The 24,494-nt window shown below is 36.7% G+C and overlaps 1 protein-coding gene across 2 annotated transcripts; it reads right to left on the bottom strand.

The window, feature by feature from the left end:
* On the bottom strand, positions 1 to 24,494 carry LOC110110589 (protein transport protein SEC16A homolog). 2 transcript variants are annotated; one of them, XM_020842147.2, is made up of 14 exons: positions 24,321 to 24,494; positions 22,312 to 24,254; positions 21,867 to 22,169; positions 18,035 to 18,145; positions 17,842 to 17,964; positions 17,530 to 17,700; positions 17,087 to 17,212; positions 16,874 to 17,008; positions 3,133 to 3,260; positions 2,950 to 3,061; positions 2,572 to 2,880; positions 1,412 to 1,540; positions 900 to 1,192; positions 1 to 702 (listed from the first exon to the last, which is right to left on the bottom strand). In XM_020842147.2, exons 2-14 carry the CDS (start codon positions 24,076 to 24,078, stop codon positions 216 to 218), a joined length of 4,194 nt encoding a protein of 1,397 aa, XP_020697806.1. In that variant the 5' UTR covers positions 24,079 to 24,254; positions 24,321 to 24,494; the 3' UTR covers positions 1 to 215. The 2 variants fall into 2 exon arrangements, with proteins under 2 accessions (XP_020697806.1, XP_028556993.1); XM_028701160.1 differs by having other exon boundaries at positions 22,312 to 24,170.

The raw sequence follows: 24,494 nt of genomic DNA, 5'->3' as shown, positions 1-24,494 counted from the left end.
TTCAAAGAAATGGAGATTTCTTACTGGCAGAATAAATAAACAAATTATCTGTACAATGGTTCCCACAAACTTTCCATGCGGGAAACAAACAAACCAGCTCAACATATTTAGAATTACACCATATGACATTTCATTACATTTTCTCACTCTTGTAAAACCTCTCTCACTTCCTATACCTTTAAAAGAGGGCACAAAAAGACATATGGGAATTCATATTATGACAGTTCAACCTCATCAAGATCTTCACCTGGAGAGCCAACATTGAATTGCTGTAACAAACTGCTTGGATGTACTGTTGCAGGATTTGATGGGAAAAATGGCGTTATTTCATTGAATTTAGCATTGCTTGTTATCATCGGAGAGTGAGAAAGGAAGCCATTCCCGTTCTGTAATGCTGTTGTTGTCTCCTTGTTCTTATATGGGTCTATATTAGTCATAGTAGGAAGTCTTTCGATGGTTGATGATGGTGGCGGTGGCGGCGACGGCGAATTAAATGATATTTCAGTGCCTAATGATGTACTAAGATCTCCGTCGGTTCCAGTTTCAGGAATACCGGCTCCGGAGGAATTAACCACATCTTCATTAGAGGGCGCCGCTGGGACAAAAAATTTGGCTGCAGCAGCAGGTTTAGCAGCTGGAGCTGAAGGGGATTGGAACGAGTTGGATAGTGAATCGCTGCCTTTGTTGAAGGTATCAACATACCTGGGTAAAAGCCAATCAATGTAAGCCAGACCATACGAAAAGAGTGATGAAGAAGCATAGAAGACTAAGTCTTCGTTTGGGACGGCTTTGTTACTGCTTCTTAAAGCAACTTTTTAGCCGAAAATTTTTATTTTTTTATTAAAAGACTGCTTTAAGAAGTAGTAAGAAAGCCGTCACAAACGAAGCCTAAAGCTCACCTTGATCGAACACCGCCCATTCTGCGTGCTGAGAATTGGCTGGGACTGGGTGACATGGGTGGGATTCCAGAGCTCTCCGAAGGAGTCGGAGATTTTGTTTCTGAGCCTCTATTAGCAGTGAGGTTTTGATTCTTCAAGGCATTGTTGATGTTGTACTCTGTGGTGCCATTCTGGAATGAGGTGATTTTTGGAGGTGGTGGTAAGGAGACTTCTTCAGGAGGTTCTGCGCCTTCTTCTACCCATCTTTTGAGTTTCTCGTCGTAGTAAAACTTGTTACTTTCTCCTAATTTTGCCTTTCATAGAGGAAATGCACAAAAATTGTGTTTGCTTTATTTCAAAGCATAAAAGAAAAATTAAAGAAGATTTAGGCTTCGTTTGGAACAGCTTTCGTACTGCTTCCTAAAACGACTTTTTAGTATAAAATTTCTAATTTAAGAAATTTTTATACTAAAAAGCTGATTTAGAAAGCAACAAAAAAGCTGTCCCAAACGAAACCTTAGAGTGATAAATACCTGTCGATCTGAACGTGATCTTGATACCCAACTCACGGTCTTTTGAAAGAACTGTGAGCCTATGCGACCAAAACGAGATGGTGATGTTTTGTTTTGAGCATCTCCTGAACTGGAACGGTTTTTTGCATCCTGCATGAAATAGGCAAATGCACTCATGTTTCATTGATGCAAGCAGGTCAAATGGACAAGCGAAAATACTTCAACTAGAGCAACAAATTTAAAGATGCAATATCCATCAAAGATACTAATAAGTTGCAGTAGTATTGCCAAAGTATGAACGATGCAATGCAATGCAATGCCATTATAATGTTTCTACCCTTATCCTAATTATTTGGAGTTAAATATCTTAAGAATTCAGAGTTTTCTAACGTAAATCAAAGATGAGATGAACAAATTCATGCGTGCAAATCAGATCTGACGTTCACAAACCATTAATTTAAACAAGCAATCATCCGTTTAAGTGCAAGCCATAAACATGCAAAATCAAACCAAGATAACTTAACACACATCTAATACAGATTTCACATAAAATTTAAGATAAAAAAGAATCATACGTTTGATTGAAAAGTTACAAAACAATAAAAAAACAAATAATGCTAGATTTAACAAGAATAAGCAATTTAAGTAAGTCAATTACTAAATTAGTGATAAAATTAGAGATGAAAATGAATCACCGAACAACAAATTTTATAAGTCAAGCCGGTACAAGGGGATAACTTTCCTCTAAAACCCTGCAATCTCCAATTTGAGGGTACTTTTCTATCACAGCACAGGCCCAATGCATTCCTCAACTTCAACCATCCAACTTAAATTCTACAAATAATATTCCCATCTATTTCACCATCACTTTAAAACAATAAACCCGAGATATCCAAAATGTGCACTCTTTTTAATGACTTGATCACCTAATATCACAATCCCACTACTAAATCTATTACTACTAAAATTACACTCCATAAATTCAGTTGTAGATCTACTCAAATAAAAACCTTTAGAATCTAAAGATGACATCCATAACTCCAGTTTTTCATCAACTCTCTCTCTCTCTCTAGTCCTATCAAGAAGAAGAATATCATCAGCAAAAAGCATACATCAAGGTACATCCTCTTGCAAATCTTGTTTAATAAAATCTGATGCAACTAACAAGTAAAAATATCCACCTGCTTCGGGGTTCTACCAAAATCTGGCTCTGAAATGCTTCTGCTGTGCAAACTTTTCCGGCCAGAATCAGTTGTCCATTCACTCATGCCATCTACTGATGCTGATGGAATCAAGGTTGACATGGCCATTGTAGACTGACTGTTTACTACCTTTGTGGAAACCAGGTGGCTTCCTTTACCATTGGCATTGTTCTGTGGCATTGGCGGCAATGATGACGGGGCGCCCATCATACGATGTATTGACCTATCGATGGAAGTAAATAATTTACCAACAATTTTAGAAGGGGCCAAGTTTTCACCATATCCACCCTGGAAAATAGACGCACATTAGCAAATGTAGAAACTCCATCCAAAAGATGCAACCAGAAAAAATAATACCTGCTGATGGGCGGATAATCTCTCTTCAAGTGAAGATAACAATGACTTCCATATTTCTACTTCAGGAGTACGAGTAGAATTTCGTAACAATTTCATAGATGCTTGACAGTACCTGCATGAGAAACAACATAAATAACAGAATATATGCTCATCAGGAAGTGCTGGAATAGGCATCTTACCCACCTCAGTGAATCAGATGTTTTCCCAATCTCAGCAAGCATATTGGCATATATAAGCTTATATGGTTGAAAAGGGTGGAGGACAAACTGGGAATTTCCAAGAACTTTTGCATATTCATATAATTCTGTTCTCTACAAATTCAATGAAGAAGTTAGACTGAAAATACAAAAAATACCAAATGAAAAAGAATTGAACGCAGAAAAGAATTTCAAGATTTGAATGATTCATCAACAACAACAACATGAAGCCTTTATCCCATTACACGGGGTCGGCTACATGAATTTTTTTTCTCCATTGTATCATGTTAAGAGTCAGATTCTCATTTACATCTAATAAAAAAAAAGGTCATTTCTAATACTTTCTAACCAAATTTGTTTATGTCTACCTCTACATTTCTTCTTATCACGGGTCAAATCTAATACATCTACTCTACTGACTAGGTCATTTGAATTCATCACTGAAGAGAAAATTAACTAAAATTGGAAAATGAGTGAAAATAGAATGAACAGAAAGCTTTGCAGATCACCTATGTAAACTTTTAACCGCAATTCACTAACAATCATATTAGAAAAAAATCAAGTTTACTAAAAATAATTAGCCAAATGTTACACAGACTACAAGACGACAAGCATAAAGAAATTGGACAATCATGACGGAAGTCACAACTTTTACCATCACAAAGAGTATGCTTTCATTAGTTCTAACATATGTTAACAGAATTCACATATCCAAGTGATGAGGTCATCGATAGGAGATTTCGGCGCGTCTATCAGAGACGTTTGGAGAGGAGATCCTCTCCGTAACAAAGCCGGCGTCTCCGTTTTACATCACCAAGTCAGTTCCAGTTATTTCTTTAAAAAAAAAAAAGCACAGCTCACAATGTACTTCAAGTATATACTTCCCTAAAATTTGGAATCTCCGCGCAATTACATCTTTGCTTGTCTCCCTTCCATCTTCATTAAAGACATTGGGGAATTATGGGAATCTAAGTATCGGTGTGGCAAACAAAATATAAAATAGAGGGTGTACCTGTGTATGGTGCTCCAGCCAGCCGAGTACTGTAGAGAGGATGACGTATTTAGCATTACCCATCCATTTGCAAATATGATTTTTCCATGACTTGAACCTGGGACTTCCATATTACTTGAGAAGCAACTTAAAGATTCCTCCAGGCTCACAGCTATGAGGATATACTAGTCAAAATATCAGTACCTAATCTACATGTTTTCCTATAGTCTTGACGCAGATGCATGTTTATTATTTCATGCACAAAGTCACTAGATGCTTATTCCGATATATTGATTTGTTGGCATCATATCAAACATATGCAAGCGTGATCACGTAACATTTTATGTGTGCATTTTTTTACAAAGCAAATGATACATCCCAATGCACTTCTATAGCAACTATCATTTTGACAGCGAGAACAAGGGAAGAAGGGAGAGCAAGAGTGCTTATGAAAGAGAGAGATCCTAATTTGATGCCAAGGCATCAAAATCACAAATGATAATCAAGAATAATCCAACTATCATATTCATATGGATTTAATGTAGAAATACAACATTGAAGGGGGTGAGGGGAGAAAAGCTAACACATCTTATTGAAAACAATATCATGACCATTCTGCAGATAAAAATGTGTTTTTCCATTCAACACTTCAATATATATGCCAGTCCATAGACTGACCAGCACATTTTACAAATTAGCTTAACAGTTTAAACATCTAAACAAAATAAATTATGCAGTGAAATAGGCGCCGTAAGTCGCTAAAATGATTAACCATTGAAAAGAAAGCATGTATATGCCCTCCTCCTTTCATCACCACTCATTCGATTCTTCATAATTTACCACAATCTTAACATTCTCATTTTAGTGGCAACCAAATTGGCCATCAAAAACCGCTTTGCTGCTCAATATGAATTTCATATAACATAATCGGTCTAATATATTGCAATAAACATGGCCTGTTGTTGCAGGATGCAACATTTCCAGTCTCCTTTTCCTTTTCAAAGAAAATTGTAACGAGTCATGCATAGCAAATTGGTGCAATTTTATCTGAAATCTTCGATTTCTGTCAAGAATCAAGAGTTTGAAGCAGTTTTTATTGCTTTTACTAGGAAGTGGGTTCATACAAAGGAGCATATATGAGAGGGTTTTTTATTTGCTACTAGCTTCAGTTGATTCCCTGCTAATCTAGAGGACAGGGAAGCAAAGTGAGGGGATAAATCCCTGACCAAATTGTCAGGTATTGATTAGAATAAAACAAATAAAATATGAAAAAGGTTTAAATGTTCATGAATAATTTGGTTAGGATCGCCCAAAAAAGTATGCTTTCTTTGGCAACTGATAATTTAGTACAAGATAGATGTTGTCTTTAATTCATTTGATAGATATTAAGCTTTTTAGATATTTCTTGTGAGTAATGAAGCAGTTGTTGCAATATGTGTTCTTTTCCTCTAATTAACTCTTACACTTCATTATAGTTCCAAGGATATCACATTATTTTTACTCAAATAATCAGATTGTGATGCAACCAAAATTATAGGAAATTAAGATTGCATAGAAAACTAGTCTGTCTTCCTTTAAAGATGACAAAACACACTAAATTTGACAAATACACACTAAACAACTCACAACAAACTTTCAACATCTAATAAAAACCACTTACAAATTATATTAGACCAAGACACAACATAACTTAAAAATTTAGAGAGAAGAAAGATACAATGGGTGGAAACTTGTGGAGAGAAGAAATAGATAAGAAGCTCGAGACGAATTCAAAGATGGGAAGGGGAAAGAAGCTAGTTCGCAAGCTAGATAACCCGCAGGTTATATTGAGAAGAATGATACATTTGGAGTGACAACTTGTGGAGAGAAGAAATAGATAAGAAGCCTGAGACGATGTCATAGAGAGGAGAAGAGAAAGGGGGGCATAGCTCGCAAGCTATTAAAGAAGAACCCTCGGGTTTTCTTTAAAAAAATCATCACATAGTAAAGAAAAGGAGGCCAAAAGTCATGCTTAGCCGCCCACCACAGCCAACCAAAAGAGGAGAAAAAACAACATTTAAGGCTCCCAAAAACCGAACCACCACAACTAGGAACCGAGGGACCCAGGCAGAGGAACCGAACAGCCAAGCGGGCAGGAACCGAACAGCCCAGCAGGCAAAGAACATAACATCCAGCAAGGGAACCGAGAAAGCCGGGACCCGAACAGCCAAATGCTAAGGGAACCGGGAAAGCCATGCAGGAATCTATGGCTTGCTTACATCAATTCTCCTCCAAATGAGAGATCTCATCTCCTGATGAGATGACTTCAGAACCTCCATGACGTGAACAAAAGAAGACACAAAACTTAGGCTCTGATACCAAAATGATACAACCAAAATTATAGGAAACTAAGATTGCATACAAACTAGTCGTCTTCCTTTAAAGATGACCAAACACACTAAATTTGACAAATACACACACTAAACAACTCACAACAAACTTTCAACATCTAATAGATACCACTTACAAATTATATTAGACCAAGACACGACATAACTTATAAAATTTAGAGAGAAGAAAGATACAATATGGTGGAAACTTGTGGAGAGAAGAAATAGATAAGAAGTCCGAGATGAATTCAAAGAGGGGAAGGAGAAAGAAGCTAGCTCTCAAGCTAGATAACCCGCATGTTATATTGAGAAGAAACATACATTTGGAGTGGCAGCTTGTGGAGAGAAGAAATAGATAAGAAGCCCGAGACGAAGTTATAGAGAGGAGAAGAGAAAGGCGGACATAGCTCACAAGCTATTAAAGAAGAACCCTCATGTTTTCTTTCCAAAAATCATCGCATATATCTCCTTCCTAAAATTGTATAAAACAACTCCTATAAATAGTAAGGAAAAGGAGGCCAAAAGCCATGCTCAGCCGCCCACCACAGCCAGCCAAAAGAGGAGAATAAAGCATTTAAGGATCCCAGAAACCGAACCACCACAACCAGAAACCGGGACAGAAACATGAACTGAGGGACCCAAGCAGAGGAATCAAACAGCCAAGCGGGCAGGAACCGAACAGCCCAACAGGAAGGGAATCGAACAGATTTTCTAGAACTTCTCACTTATAGATGATTACTATAGCAAATTACTGCAAATTATTGCGTTGAATAATCAAGTGATCAGAAAGGAAAACTTTATATTACTATTATTTGGTTGACCTTGTATACTTTCTTATTTTGGTCCTTGGGGTTATACATTACATTAATAAACTTCTACAGTTGTAGGCGTTTTAATTTACCAATAATAACATTCCTAAAATTAACATAGATACTATAAAATTAAATACAAAAAGAATATTTAGGAGGCCACAAAAGATTAGAGGAATGATAAATGAGAACCATAAAGTTTTAAATATTGAGGTTGACTATAGAGTTATGTATGTTTTGTCAATCAATTACTCAGCATGTTGCAAATTCCAAAGATATTGTTAATCCAAGTATAGTGTGGGCTCCAAAAATTCGCGCTCCGGCCTTCCGCAACCCCTTTCTTTTTCTTTTTCTTTTTGTCATCAAGGAGAGTTTTAACAAATTTAGGTTCCGATATAAAATTTTTAGAAGAAAAATTGGGTTTTTAGATAAGACATTGCCCAGAGATTTTGCCCTCATTTTACGAGGACTTTATGATCTAAGTTCAAATTTCTTATAAGCGCAAACCCCTATAGCTAATTATCCCTCCCAATAACAAGAGAGAACTTTCGATTATAGCTAGTCGTTGAACAAATACGTAGTATCCACCATATAGTAGCTCCATAATTTGATATTGAAAATTGAAATTTTATCACCGTCCACTTAAAGCAGATGATGGGGGGGAATGATAATGAACCCGATAAAGATCACATGGTTCCATTATCCTGAATCATCATAGTCCCTAATCCATTTAGTCAATGAAGGTAGGCGACCCAACCGATAGATCCTTGTTGGTAGCCATGGATCGCGTCATCCAAGGGTACCTTATAGACTTTGGGTAATATTTACCTAAGGGGATAAATTTGAGTCCACCTTAGTTAACAAAGGACTTTGTGCCCGATCTATTATACCCTATTGATTCATTACTCAAGTATTTAAAGCCATTGGAGAACATACTGGCTCTAACTGTGATCGTAATTTAGTGGTACCATTTGGCGGCAAAACCACCAGGTAAGAGATCCCCGGTAATAATTGTTTATCTGTGGTGTCATTTGCCGGCAAAACCACCGTTTAGAGGACACTTGCCATGTTTTTACTGGCAAGATATGATTTGAAATAGAATCCTAGTGATATTCTCGACTAGACATTCGCTCTTTCTGAGCTGAAGAGATTATCAAATTTATCCACCGTGACAAACTATTGCGAAGGAGGGATGGATTTTTACTTTAAGTATTTAGGTGTTTTATTTCAATTAGGCCTATTTGAATTTTTGAAAAGTGATAGATTTTGAAATTTTCATTTAAACTTGAACCCAGATAATTAACTTTCAGATTTGGGGGCATTTCTTTGAAATTTATATAAACCCTTCGGTTAACATTTGCATTCAACACGGCCATCATCGATGATTAAAATTTTTGTTATTTAAACCTTGTCAACTATGCTCGCTTGCTAACGGAGGATCGGTTCAACAATAGATGATTATGCGAACGCTAAAACCGAAAGATTGTATTTTATGATGAGTTTCATTTAAAGAGCCTTTGAAGACCAACTATGAAATTTAATATTAAATATTGTGGTGGATTTATGGTTAAGCATTCGCTTGTTAGTACAAGTCATGTAGACTCCAGTCCTTATGATGAATAATGAATATTTGACCTGCACAACATTCTCAGACCTTAAGATTAGGAGTTCAATATAACGATTGGAGCACATGCAGATATTAAATTCAAGTAGTGACTCGCTTCATGAGATGGTAGCATATTTCTCGAGGCTATCATCTGCTTCCCAAGGTAGTTGTATACTCTCAGAGGCGTCGGCACGCTTCTCGATGTCACATTTAAGATTTAGGGAATTTTAATTTAATGCATGAGGGGACACTTTAAATATTTAAATATAATTAATTACACAAATGATTATCATTGGAAAGTACGCAAATTTTGAAATTCAATAAAAATATCTTATGTCCACTTATACGAATGTTGCGGATCCGGTGAAGTGGTGACGTATTAAATTTTAGCTAATGTATAAAGGAGAGAGATTTAGTTTATTTGGTCTTCTCTAAGTATCACTTATACGAATGTTGCGGATCCGATGAAGTGGTGACGTATTAAATTTTAGCTAATGTATAAAGGAGAGATGTTTAGTTTATTTGGTCTTCTCTAAGTATCATTTAGCATAGTTCGTAGAGGATGTTTGCTCAATAAGAACTAGGATATTATGTTCTTGCTTGTGAGTGAGTTGCATCATCTACTACTAATCTCCTATTGCAACTTGTAGGTTGGTTGCGTGCACTATCAATTCCTTACTCCTTTGTCACTCTCATGTTGTTGCCTGCAAGCACTTGTATTCCTTACAAGTCTCTTGTATTTGCCCATAAGAAGGTTATTATATTCATTGCAATTTCCCTACATATCTCCATACAAGAACTATCACATTCATTGCATATCCCTAGTTGTCACCTGTAGGCAAACTGTTGTACACATGACAAGTACCTCATTTTCATAAGCAGATTATTTGATCATTAGAAGCCCTCATTCTCATCCGTAGGTTAGAATCATGCTCATCAGTGAGTTCAGTACTTTTGCCCATATGCGATCCATACAAGTCCTTTATTTTTGCCTATGGGAGGGCTACTGTGTTCGTTATAGGTTCATTGTTCTTTGACTGTAAATGAATTAACATGTTCATTATAAGTCTCTTGTTAACGCTCATTGGCGAGCCACTCATTCATTACATGTCTCCTGTTTGTTCTTTTATATTCATTCAAAGCAATATAAACTATATTTTAGTATTTGTATTTTCATCATTATTGTGCTATTAATTTTCACTTTGTTGCATTGTTAAGTTAATAGATTGTTCTTAAAAGTCATCTGTCCGCTGAAAAATTCAGCAACCTCTCGACGTCTCCCTCATTTAGGGAACATTATTGGGAGTCTAGGCTTGCCCACCAAGCCAAGAAAGGCGTGCATGGTCGATGTCAAGTGACACCGCGACCATGGTCTTCAATCTCATCACGCCAATAAAGTTGTGCATGAGTCTTTAAGGTGCCTGCATGGAAGTTCGCAAATTTTCCGCCTGCATGAAAGAACACATAGTACTTAATTTTTACCCGGACGTGCTAAGAGAAGAGCGCACAGGGTTTGCCTGATTCGTCACAGGCGTCGCATAATCTTTCCCCCACCGTAAGAAAAGTGCGCAGGACAGGTTTTTGGAACAGTTTTTGAACAAAATTTGAAGGTTTTAATGGGCTGTTTTGGGACAGATTTCTATACAGAAATCTGGACTGTTTGTATTCCTTCTTTGGTGCCTATAAATAGAGTTGTTTTGTGGCTGTTTAAAAAAGGATGTTATGTGAGTTATTTTTGGAATAGAAACCTGCGGGTTTATTGTTTGGAAAAGCTTGCGAGCTTTGTCCATTCTCTCTTCCTCCTCCTTCGGAAATCCTGCGGGCTCTTTCCAACCTTCGTCTCGACTTCTAATTTCTTTCTTCTATCCGCAAGTGCCACTCCATCAGTATCCTTCTTCTTTTGGAAGCAACTTTAGGTGTTTTGAAAGAGTCTTGTAAGTGTCATTTGAGTCATTTGTAAGAGTCAATTGAGTCGTTTGTAAGTGTCCAAGTTGTAATAGTTTTTATAATATTAAAGTTTTGTTTTGTTTTGTTTAATTTGTCTAATTATTAGAAGTTTTGTAAGTTTCTATTTCCTAGTAAGGTCTAGTTTTTTGTGATCAAAAATTTGGGTCCCTCTCCCAAATTTTTGATTGCATCAACAAGGGATCAAATCACACTCAAACTCTTTTCTCCTCTTTTTTTTTTAATCTCTCTTTTCTGCTTTTTTTTCCTTAATAATAATACTAATAGTAATTATAGAGGGGAAGTAAGAGCGTGTAAACTTTCTGTTAGAGAGAAAAATATAGAGAGTTGGGTGGCCGTTGGAGTTGGATTTAGGTGCTATCAAGGTGTTAGAGGAGATGGGATCGTGTTTGAGTTGGATTTTGGTGTGAATATCGTAATGTATGATGAAGTGTAGTGTAGGTGCGTTAGTTGTAATGGGAAAAGGCGTGGTGAATTGAGCGAGGTTGGGCTAAGTGTTGGGCTAGTAGTAGATGACGGGCTGAGATGGAAAGGGCTATGAGAGTTGCTATTGTAGAGACAGTAGTTCTTTTTTTTTTTTTGTAGAGACAGTAGATGAATGCTGCTGTGTCCGGCTAGGTGTAGGTGGCTGAGATGAGTACGCAGGAGATGGATAGCTGCTGTTTTGGGCATGAGGGCTAAAGTGTTGGGCTAGTAGTAGATGACGGGCTGAGATGGGAAGGGCTATGAGAGTTGCTATTGTAGAGACAGTAGATGACGGGCTGAGATGGGAAGGGCTATGAGAGTTGCTATTGTAGAGACAGTAGGTGAATGCTGCTGTGTCCGGCTAGGTGTAGGTGGCTGAGATGAGTATGCAGGAGATGGATAGCTTCTGTTTTGGAGGTAAGGAAGATGGATTTGGTGGCTTTGTTAGGTGTAGGTGGGCTGCACAGTGGAATGATGGGCTTGGGAGGCTATTTTTGGCTTGCAACTGGATAGTAGGTGAGGATGGGAGAGGGGCTACTATTGAGGGATTAGGTGGAAGTGTATTGGTTGAAGTGGTGGACGATGGAAGAGGGTTGTGAGTTTGGTTTGGTTGTAAAGTGGTAGGAGTAGGAGATCAGTAGCAGTTTCAGTGGTTGTCTGAGATAAGTAGGAGAGTGCTGGAAGGTGAATTGGCTGGGTTTTCACCTGAAAGATGAGTAAAGCAGCAAGTGTTGGGGGCAGAGGCTCCACAGCAGGAGAGGAGTTCGGTTGTTGATGAGAGGTGGAGTTTGGGCTGGGAGAGTGAACGAGAGCTGCTGTAGTGGAATGAACGGAGAAGGGGAGGAAGGGAGTTGCGTCAGACTGTGATGGTATTCGGCTGCTATTACTGGACTGGATCGCTAAGGGCAGGAGGGAGCTACTTGGGTGGTTGGAAGGGAGGAGTCATATAGAGAGCTGGAACTAGAAGGGGGTGGAGTTCGGTTGTAGTCTTCTAACAGAGAGGGGGGTTTGTGGGTAGGAGAGATCGGGCAGGAAGTGATAGACGACTAGAGCAAAGATTTGAGCAGGATTTAAGCAGTGGATTTGGTCGGCTGTGCAGGGACATTTGGCAGAGGATTGGATTTGGCATAGGATTTGAACAGAAATATTAGATAAGATTCTCGCAAACCCCCTCATTTCTCGTGCATCTCGGTTTACATGCCCCCATCTCAAAATTCGTGTTGATTTCGCATTTTTGCTTGTGTAAGGAGACCCAAGCAATATTACTGTCATTTATAGGTATTTACGACATTTTGGACACAACGGTCAAGTCCCTTTTGAGAACGGCGGTATTCGGGCAACACCACGCAACATTTCGTTTGTAGTCCGTTTATTTTAATCACCCTCAACGGCATGGGCAATATTACAGCCTTTCTATACGATTTCGAACGGGCAGTGTTCAGGTAATGTCGTGCGAGATTTCATCCATAGTCCGTCAATTTTGATCACCTTCAATGGCATGGGCAATATTATAGGCTTTTTTATATTATTTTGACGTTCCGGACACAACGGTGAAGTTCGTTTGCAAATTGATGATGTTTGGACAACGTCACATAATGTTTTGTCCTTAGACCATCGATGTCGACCACCTTAACTCAATTTAAATGTGAGAGATCCCCCTTAGGTAAATTTGATGCTCTGATCACATTGGCACAATCTGTGTGTCAATCGGATGTCATTTGAGTAGATTTTGCTAGTGTCGCGCTTGCCAACAAATCACGCTCGTCATCATTTCCAACTAGTTATGCATGAACGACTCTTGTTTGGAAAATTTAGTGTCTTGAGGGCGTCTGTGTGATCTTTTTCACAATCGGATAATATTCTGAGCCATTTTGATACCAATTGAGGAGTCTCCAAGCTCGTGATAAGGGACATATCTGATAGTCGCTTTCCTCAATGCACTCGATTGATTGTGGAATATGCTTAGAGGTTAACATATATAAAGTTAGTTGTCATTTTACATTACTGACCTTCCAGACTTTAAAGCACTGTTAACACATATGAAGGTAAACCCCTCAAAAATAGAAGATTAACAATAGAAATGGGACTTTGATAATGGATAAATGGTAGAAGATAAAATTGTTGAAATAAATATAGTTAGTAATAAATGATTGCTTTTAAGAAAAAAATATCGAGGAAATCATGAATGTGGTTATCGATTATGATCCTCAGGTTAGATTCAAAGGAAGTTTAAAAATAAATTTTGGGGCGAGAATGATGAACTTCTATAATTTATATATGAAGAAGAAAGGATATTAATTGTATATAGCTTAAATGAGCATATTGGTTCTAGTAAGATGGGCTATAAAATAATTCATGGTGTTTACGAAAAAGATGGAAGTACAATGGGAACATAAATGTTTGATTTCACAATAGTAAATGACATTGCAAAAATGAATGCATAGTTTAATAAACTAGAAGAACAGTCAATTACTTACAAAATTGGAGAAACCAAAGCATAAGAGAAGAAAAAAGAGATGATTTTAAAGGAGTTTGGTCATACAATATAAAATAATACTTATAAATATGTATTTTGAGAGTACAAGGAAAACAATAAAAAGAAGGGGGGTTTACATACATAACACTTTATTTCATGCTATTTACATATTTAACACCCAAAATTTTAATATCAAATATATCACTCCTATATTTCATTCTTACCACTCATACCCTATAAACTTTCATATTTCATTTCATACACCCATATTTGTTCTATGGGTGGTAGGCATGCAATATTAAAGTTTTAGATGTTATATATGTAAATAGCATGAAATAAAGTGGTATGTATGTAAATCCCCCTAAAAAGAAATTATTATATAAGGATAAGATATGTGGAATTTAAAAGGTAAAAAATAATTTAAATTTCAAGAAAAAATGTTATGAGAGGCAAATTAAAATTCTTGAATTGAGTATAACCACGTCTGGGATAAAATTAATAAATATGTTAAGAAGATTATTATGGAAGTTTTTTGAGAGACAAAAAAGAGATCATATAGTAATAAAAAGACTTGGTGGTGAAGTGAAGAGATACAATAGGTGTTATTAAATAAAATAATTGAGCTTTGAAAGGTAGGCAGAATTTAAATATTATTGAGATATAATGATTAAGTTCAAATTCTTTCAAATTGCAGTGTGCAAAGAAAAGAAAACTATAATTTTTTATAATTTATATAATAAGCTTGATAATGAGGGAGGAGAAATTAAGATACATAGAATAACTAAGGCAGGAGATAAAGCATCTAAAATACTTTGATTAAATTAGATGAATTAGAAATGAATATAATAATATCTTAGTCAAAACAAAATCATCAATGGGATATAAAACACTATTTTAATACATTATTAAATAAGAGTTCTAAGATAAAATTATTTTAAAAAGTATAATGAGCAATATAATGAAGTACATTATAAAATTAATCCAAAAAAGAGAAGTGAAGTTAGTTTAAATGGAAATGCAAAAAGGTAATGTTTTAGGCTCATATGATATATCTATTAGGATTTGGAGAGTTATGGGGATATTGAAGTGATTTGATCAACAAACATTTAATAGAATTTTTAATGTTAAGAGAATACCAAAATAATTGGAGGAAAATTAATTTGGGGTCAATATTTAGAAACAATGATGATGCTCAAGATAGTGACAATTATAAAGAAATCAAACTTATGAGTCATATAATGAAGACATGGAGAAGAGTAATAAAATATAAGCTTAAAGTTTATGGAAACAACAACATCATCATCAAACATTTATCCCACCACATAGGGTCGGCTAAAGAATTTATGGCAATTTGATATTATTTTTATTAATCTATATAAGGCATATGATCAAGTATAATGAGATTAATTTATCGCACATCACGGAAGAAAAGTGTCAAAGATATTTTGACAATATTAAAGATCTGGATGATATAACATTGATTACATTAAATGCAATTATGAAGCAATCCAAGAGTTTTCCATTTGAGTTGCTTTAAATGTTATTTAATAGCCCAATTAATACTTAATGTTTAAATGCTTTGGCAATCTTTATTATAGGGAGTTCCTCATTTCCCATTGTTGTAGTTGAATGTGGTCATTTTTTCATGGATGGAGATCTTACTTACTCAAAAACTGTTGCTTTCAACTCAAACTCCCAAAACATGAGAGAAAACTGTTTAGTTAAATTTTATATGTTCTATGCATATGCAATGCATTCAGTTCATTTTATGATTAGAAGCTTGTAAGAAAGATTTCTCACTAAAAAGCAAGAGAACAAAAATTTTAAAAATCCAAAATGCCCTCATAGATTGCTTTATGCCACAAGTTTCCATCAATTGCAAACCACATAGATGTCAAAAGAACTAAAATGCTTAGGATTCAATAAGTTTGAGGGACTTAGACACTTAGAAAACTTTGGATTAAAATGGACGCATATAAAAAGTCCAGAAATCATTTGGGCATTTACTCGTTCTATTAACTTTGGATAAAAATGGACGCATATAAAAAGTCCAGAAAACATTTGGGCATTTACTCTTTCTATTAAAATAAAAAAATATATAGAACCTACTTTGCACAATGATGCCTTTTGAGTTGCACCATAATGCATTATTAAATGTTATTTTTGTATCTCCCATCGCCCTCAATACATTAAGCAAATATATGATTCCAAGATTTCTCCATTCTGTTCCTATAGCTTTGTTAAATATCGTGGTCAACATTTTCTAAATTGGACATGATCGAATAATAGAGCAATTTAGATACTTAATTTGCTCTACCAGTTATATGATGGAAGCCAAAAATTCATGATTAAGCACCAATTAAGCTTAGTTTTCCTAGCAATATTTCTTTTGTATTCTGTAACGCTCAGATAATGTATTAATATCTTTAGACTTATGATAAGAAAAGAGCTCCTTTTATCAATTTGTTTTCACTAAAAATGACCATTATTGTTAGCAATGAGATAAATTAACGTTCATTCCATTATAGCTGATTTCCAAGAATGAATAAAAAAATAACTGATATCTAGTTACTTTCTTATACTATTGCAGCTAAGGATAATGATTTATGCCATTGTTAATGGTGAACATTCAATGCTTATTAACAAATGGTTATTTACTCGTTGGTTACAAAAAATGGCCAATTTGCCGTTAATATTATAACCTCACAGCATATCATAGACAAAATGGATTATTATTATCAAAAAGGGTCAGTAAATATATGTTAACTCCAAGAACAAATTTTGAACTAATAACTTTACCTTCAAGGACTTGTTGTACACCATTAGATTACACTGTAGCAACCATGGAATTTTATAATATATTTTGAGGGACAATGTAAAAAAACAGTCAGGATTATGGTAGATTATAACATAAATATAAATATATATATATATATAATATATATATATATATATATATATATATGGGAAAGAAAGTGCAACTGAAAACAAATACCAACATAACCTAAAAAGGAAATAAAGAAGAAAGATGAATACAATGGCTTACCTGAATAGCATCTGGACCAGCATAAGTTCTAGGATATTTCCAATGATCTGCACCAATTAGACAGAGTCTTGCACTATCGGAATATGATTCAAAATTTGCTTCAGCAGCTAAGTAACAAGTGTGAGCAGCAGTGACCTGTACCAGGGAACAGAGTCAAAGCAAATCATATAGAATGGTTCATGAATCATAATCAAATTAGATCTACATATACACCTCTCCTCTCTCTTTCCATAGACAATCACCGAGATGGATTACAACCAACTCATCATCCTTTGTTCTATTTGCGGTAATGATGGCCAAGTTCTCCTCCCAATCATCAAGCATGTAGTTGGATTGAACCTATCGCATATAAACCCCATCAAATGAGTTCATGCAAATTTATGTTATGCCTCAAAATTGCCAACTAATATAAAGTTGTCATTCAATTCTAAGACACTTAAAGAAAAAACAATATGAATGCTAATGCTTATGAGGAGGTTCAAGAAAATTTTCAAATCAATTTGTCATAACAGAAAAGGAAAAAATCTATAACAAAATTAATACCTACATATCGAAAGTAAGAGGGTGCCTTTAAATGAGACTCTCCTCCATAAAAATAGCCCATTTACATAAGTTGAACAAAAAGGATCATAAAACAGATGAAGTGCATAGATCACCTTGGAGGGCTGTTCATCTGCATTTGCAGTGCTAGGAAAGCTACCAATGGCTGAGCTCTCTGTAGCAAACACATCAGCAGGTTGTCCCGCAATAAGAAGACACAATGTTCTGAGAGGTGATCCACAAATCAAAAGGCGATGTGCCATTTGTTTCACAGTATCAACATAAAACTGCATGGAATTGGCACAAAAACATACACTTTAATATCTTGAGAGGGGAACCAAAAGTTATTTTTCCCACTTAAGATAAATTTGAGATAGTAGAACGTTAATAAATTACAGCCAACTAGAATCTAAAGATTTGGGACAAACCTTCTCACCAAGCTGCGCAGCAAGAACAAGAGCAGGACCCCACAACTGACCTACTTGTGCGCACTGCAGGGCCTCTTTTCTTTTACCAGAAACAAGTAAATTTTGCATCTCAATAGAAGTGGCCTAAAGCAAGTGGCATGTGAATCAATATCTCGTATATTTGAAAAAAGCTAGGTTACAAATTAAATTATACCTGAATATTTGCCGCAGATGGACTGCTCTGCATAAAATGAGTAAGATGAGGAAGATCTGCTCGAGCAGATGCAAAAAGCTTAGTTACAGATGATTCTGGGCCATCATCTTCCTGTTGTTAGGAGGAAAATAGATGTGTTAAGTACCAAAAACAAATTATCAAATATTTACTAGTATTGCCGCATACACTCTATTTCACAGATCTAAATATATCAACCAACTGAAAGCTAACCACAAGCCCCATCCACAACATGGAGGAACCCAAAAATAAGCATTGAGAACAAAAAGTAATGTGCTTATCACAAAAACTATAGTTAGGTATAAACAATCTAGCGTTAATCTTACAATCTGCAAATCAAAACTATGACATAAAAGAAAATTTGAGAATAAAGCAACCTCCACAGACAAGGCTAACTGCTCTAGCATGGACAGGGAAGATAAGCATATACCATGGCATCATTAAAAAAAAAACTTCAATCAGTCTAAGCAAATCAAGCAGTCAACTGCTTGATTGAAACCAAGGATCAAATGAATTGCCTATGAAATTAACTAGCATGGCGCATATAATGATAATAGGAACGCCGCAGAATGCAGGTAATTGTGATTATTGTACATCCATCCATAAAGACACATCAAAATGTTCTTGAAGCATATACTGCATAGAGACAAAATCACAGGCACCTCCAAATTTGCACAATTACCTAACAGACAAATTTAATCCAAAAATGATGTGAAACCAACATGCGCAGGAGCTCATTTAAGAAATTTTAAGAATAGTTGACAATGAATTACTAATTAATAACTTATCGAAATAACAAGCAAGTTCATCAAAGAATCTTAGTTTTCAACTAGCTTAGGCGAGGAAGTACATGTAGATTAGCCAAAACTCCTAGGTAACCAAAGATGGTAGCAATACCAAAAGCTATTAATCAACAATCCGCAACTTAATAAAGAGAATTTTCACCTTGGGGATGGATCACTCAACTACACTAGGCTTAGCGGAAAAGTGTCTTCAGCACACCCAACGATGCCACGATGACGGTAGCAACAACAATGGCCTTGATCCACGGAAAGGTCGCCGGTGGCGGAGATGGCGGGGATGGATGGCCTTGGAGGAACCAATCGTAGTCTTGAAATTGGTCGTCTATGACGTCCACGAGAGTAGGCAAGATGCGATTAGATAGTCCTCAATAGGGTCGTCAAATCCAAATCCGACGTCGAAGAATTGCGAACGGGTGATGTGAATGTCGCCATAGATGTCGTACACGAATCCGCTATCAAGCTCAGGATCAGCCATGCGTCATTTACGCGGAGAGGGGCGGTGTGGTATTCTTCTTCTTTGACTTCACAGATTACAAGGAGAAGCAAGATGGGGGGGCGGCGGGAGCAGGAGAAAGAGGGAGCCGGCGGTTTCCAAGAGAGATCCAATGGCAATAGGTTTAATCCCAAAATCTGAAATTAATTTCAGATTTTAGTGGATTTATAGGGAAATACGAATTGAATTTAATTCAAATTTGAGGGGAGTTAAAGGGGAATTAATGGCAATTAATGGGGCCATTAAGATGGGGAGGCCGGCGGGTTCTCAAGAGAGGAGGGGTGTTGTTTCAAAACCTGAAATTAATTTCAGGATTTGAATGAAATTTGGGGGGAATTTGGTTTGAAATTTGAATTCAAATTGGTTTGGAATTAATGCCTTAAGTGAGCATTAAATGGAGAGAGAGAGAGAGAGAGAGAGAGAGAGAGAGAGGGCCTAGTAAGGCCGGCGGCATGGAGAGAGGGGGAAGAGGGAGAGATCACAAGGAAGAGGTTTCCAATTTGGGGAGATGACGTGGAAATAAATTTAAACAACTCCAATTTAATTTAAATTGAAATTGGAATTCGTGATGAAAAACTTTCCTAAATTGGAAATCCAAATTAGGAAAGAATTTGAAATTTGAAATTCGAATTTCAAATTTGAAACTTGCGGAAGGAGGGATAGCTATTACAAGAGAAATGACCCATATATATAGGTCTCAAGCATACAAGAAGAAATAAAGACTAAATTGCCCTCAGGGCTCCAACATGACTCAACTCAACATAAGGGTACAATAGGAAACATAAAAATAAAATGCATAAACAACTAGAAATATAAGCTCTGAATCGTGGCCATCGATCTGCGATGCTTCCGGCGATACACATGTTTGAACCTTGGATCGATGTCCTCATCAAAAAAAGTAGAAAGAAGAGAGAGAAACTAAAACAAGGGCAGAAAAAAAAAACGTCATGAAGCATACAAACATGAGAAAGAACTAAGAATATAGTATGAAAATAATAGGAAAATGGATGGACAGTAACAAAATGATTAAGTACTCCATTAACGGTGGTTAATTTGATAAAAAAAAAAACTCTTAGCTCTAAACAACTCAATATCCTTAGATTCCTAACAAGGTAGCGCTCTTATAATTCGTTAACATTAAGTCAGAATTGTTTACCAGGCATAGTTTTTGAATAAATATAAGCAAATGAATTGGACTAATTGCTTCAGGAAAGTCTAGACCATAGTCAAGGAATAGGCTAAGATCATGTTCAGGGATGACGAGGATATAGCATCTAGAAGGCTTAGATTTGATAATAGGTTAAGTGACAGTGACATTAATATCAAAGGGCCTGCAAAAGCATGCAGAACATAAAGAAAAGAAGAAACTAGGGAAAGTTTGGTGCTGCTTACAACAGCATAGAGTTTATTAATCAATTTACAGACTTCCAATCAATCCTTCAAAGTTGTCTATATAAGTACAATCATCAGATATTAAATATTGAAACGTTAAAGCTCAAATTAATCACTTAATGCCTCTATAAGAACAATAATAATGTGAAATACATTTACCAACCATAGTGGTGTACTTATTTGGCATTTCTAAATAAAATTGTACAAATTTAACAAATTAATTTATGTAAGAAACATGTGGAAATGGATTACACCTTGAGACAGATTATGACAAATATTATGACGCCAGGACCGATTAACAAATAACTGGCATGCAACAACTTGTATAAAACATTTGAGAATGTAAAAGTATAGCAAACATGAATGCCACACAAAAACACATAGAATGACACAAAATAGATCGAGAAAAAGAAAAGACGTGAGCAAAACAAGCAAAAATGGTAGGGGAAAAAGTCAATAGCGGGAAAGAAAGAGATAGAAAAGGATGGCAAGCGTATCCCACTGCATACTAATTTACTACATAAGTATAATCTAATTACTCACTTGAGCACCAATAATTTGATCCAGAACATGATTCTTTTTTTTTAAGAGGGGATAGAATTTACCATCTACAGGTGCCAGAGATCCATCAAATTGAGGCATGCCATTGTATCCATAATTGAAAATTGAAATAAATAAATAAATTCTGTGCTAAGAATGCAACGTTGAGACTGGCCAAAATACCCAGTACAAAATGAGACAATTAATTATTGGTATATAATTCCATTTCAGTAATCATTGGCATGTTTTGGAGGTACTAAGCCTAAGACATGACATTTCCATTGACAGATGCGGCAAAAAATGTTTTCTGAAAGCAGTTGCACGGTCTATGAGTTCCATGGCACATAGATGATGTGTTAGGAAAACAGAGCAGCATAATAAAACATTTGAGGAGAAAGAGACGGGATCAAAAGTAAATAAAAGGCAGTGTATATCCATACACCAAAATTAAATAAATAAATAAATATTAAACAAAATATCTCTTGCAAAGACAGAACATGACTTGAACAAATTTTGCCAATTGAAGGGAAGTTATATCATGAACAACAAAGAATTACAGCACAGGGAAATCATTAATGCAATTTACCTCAAGTGATAAGCCAGACCCAAATGGAGATCGAAGTTTTCCATAATGTTGACAAGAAATTTTTAGTAATGAAAGAAGCAATTTCAACATTTTCCCCTTCTTAGGGTCCATGGTAGGAGACTCGCAATGTGTTATGCTCTCATCTATCCATTTGTATACATCCTTTGTAGAAGCATTCCCACCAACAAGTGGCCCTGGAAAGGAATGATGAGCTAAAGAATGGAAATAATCACCTGCAATCTCAGCTTGATCCTTCACAACTTCCATCAAGTTGAGAATTGAGACAGCACCCTCTGAAGCTTCCTAAAAAAATTATGCATAAACATAATGGTTCATTTGTTTAATCTTCCAAAAACTTCAAATCCAAGCTCACATTAATTCAATAAGTTTAGGGTTGTTACTATTATCTGAAATTAAAACAAATAAAAAACGCTCTGAGTCTCACTTTGTTATCAAAGCCCGTGTTCATGCCAGAAGTGTTGGGATCTTTCATGACTACAAGTTTCCCACCAAAACCGAAAGTAACCAAGGCATGCGGAGGACGGCCAGCAGAGGATCTCCCTTCATTGCCAGCATAAGAGGTATTAGGATAAGATGTGCTATAAAACTGTTGTCCATGATAATTAAGTGAGTTCTCCTCAGCATAAAAGCTTTGAGACAAATGCGACTGCAGGCTTTGCTCTGCTTTAGGCTGATTAAGTTGCATGCTTTCAGCAGGAACAAAGTTCTGAAATCCAGCTGAGGCCTTACTATTGCTGTAAACACTTGGAAAAGTACTCCATGAGTTGAAACTTACTTTCTGAGACGGGTTGTTCATTTCCTGTAACTTAGGATCATAAAAATTCATCATCTGCTGGTTTCCTGAAAAGCTCATGTTGCTGTTATCATTGGCATCAAACTGATGAATATTTTGTTGAGCAAATTTATTCGTCAAAACATCCCAAGAATGTGCCAAGTTTTGGTTCCCTTGACCTTGAATGCCATTCTGTTCCAGTGGACCGACGTCGCCATAAAAGCTTGAACTGGCTTCTCCAATGAAGCCATTACAAGTGTTCATATCCCCAATGACCTGTCCTTGAACTGAATGGGATGTCTGCTGAATGCTTTGAGCATATTCATCAAGTGTATACCATTGCTGAGTATTTGTATCAAAATACCAGCCAGGATATTGCGGATCAAATACCATGTTTGGAGGGTAGCCATTGCTACTTTGAGAATGCTGATTGCAACTGGATGCAATGCCTGTTTTGCAATCCTCAGCTACTCCACCAACCATTAAACTCGAGTTTTGTTGGGAATAAGATACCTGTGCAGCTTTGCCCGAAATAAACCCACTGCCATCTCCCAAGTGATCATTTCTAAAACTTTCTTGCACATTTACATCAGTTGCATCGTAATTATCTGATTGGGCGGCAACTGCATCATTACCATCTACTTGGTACCACTGTCCAGTGCTAGCATCAAACTTCCAACCTGGGTAAAGGTTTTCCCAGTATTTAGGATCATTGGCATCGGTGGAATATCCATTGTCTGTGCCATAAATATAGGAATCTTGCTGCTCAGAAGAAACTAGATCCTCGCCATGACCAGCAACTGCGTTGTCAAAAAAATTAGACTTGAGGTCACCATTCCTGTTTTCCTGGTTGGTGGAAACGTCTGAATTTTCTAGTAAGAAATCTGAAAAGGGCTCAACATCGCTAAAGCTAAATTGTTGTGAATCAGCACAGAACGCACTCCACTGCACCTCCTTTACCCCGGCACTCTTAGATCCGCCACTTTGCTCCACAGATGAATCCGATGACCTGATCTCTGACTTCAACTCCGCGGGACTACCTGACCCAACTTCAGATGACAAAAGTGAAGATCCCACATCTGTAACCCTCTCCTCAGAAACCACGGTTTCAGCTTCACAAGCACGTAACAATAGATTCGAAGATTCCACAGAAGCCATCCACTCCACTCCCTCCTTTGGATTCTGAGAAGCTTGATTGGTTCTGTTCTCAAGCTCATCCTCTTCAACAGAAGAAACCCTAGTATCATCTGAATCCTCCAATTTCATTCTCTCATCTGCTACGCCCGTCTCCAAGAATGACCGGTCCACTTCAATAGATCCTTCGCGTAACCCCGTGTCACCGAACTCATCCTCCACCAGCCTATCGAAGAAATCCTCGTCCGTCTGATCCTCCACCGGGAGCATAGGAGGAGACGCCATGAAATCGAAAAAGGGTAACACCTAAGCTCAGAATTCGTCCAAAAACTCCACCAAAAAGAGCTGATCACCTTTGCACAACCCGCAAAACCTTCCTAGTTTTCAAAATCCAATCTCTCAGCAGATCTCCAACTCCATCCACCCAAAATAAATCTAGGGCTTCGCGATATTGCTCTAATCTGAAGCGAAAAAAATAAAAAATAGAGGAAAATCCGGTAATGATCAATCAGAAAATGGAGTCTTACCAGCGAAACAGTTACGATCAAAGATCAGAAGAAATAAAGCTCAGATCCATCAAGAAAATCCAAATTAAGAAGCAGCTAAACCCTCGATCTCGAAGCCGCCGACAATCGCCGACCCGCCAAGCCTCCAACTTTTCACACCCCCATCCCTTCTTTCCGTTGCCTCTGGCTTTTATT

This window comes from Dendrobium catenatum, unplaced genomic scaffold, assembly GCF_001605985.2.
Source record: "Dendrobium catenatum unplaced genomic scaffold, ASM160598v2 fragScaff_scaffold_1639, whole genome shotgun sequence".
In the NCBI taxonomy this organism is placed as follows: Eukaryota; Viridiplantae; Streptophyta; class Magnoliopsida; order Asparagales; family Orchidaceae; genus Dendrobium; species Dendrobium catenatum.
The sequence above is the reverse complement of the archived record's forward strand: the minus strand, read 5'-3'. Positions and strand labels throughout refer to the sequence as shown.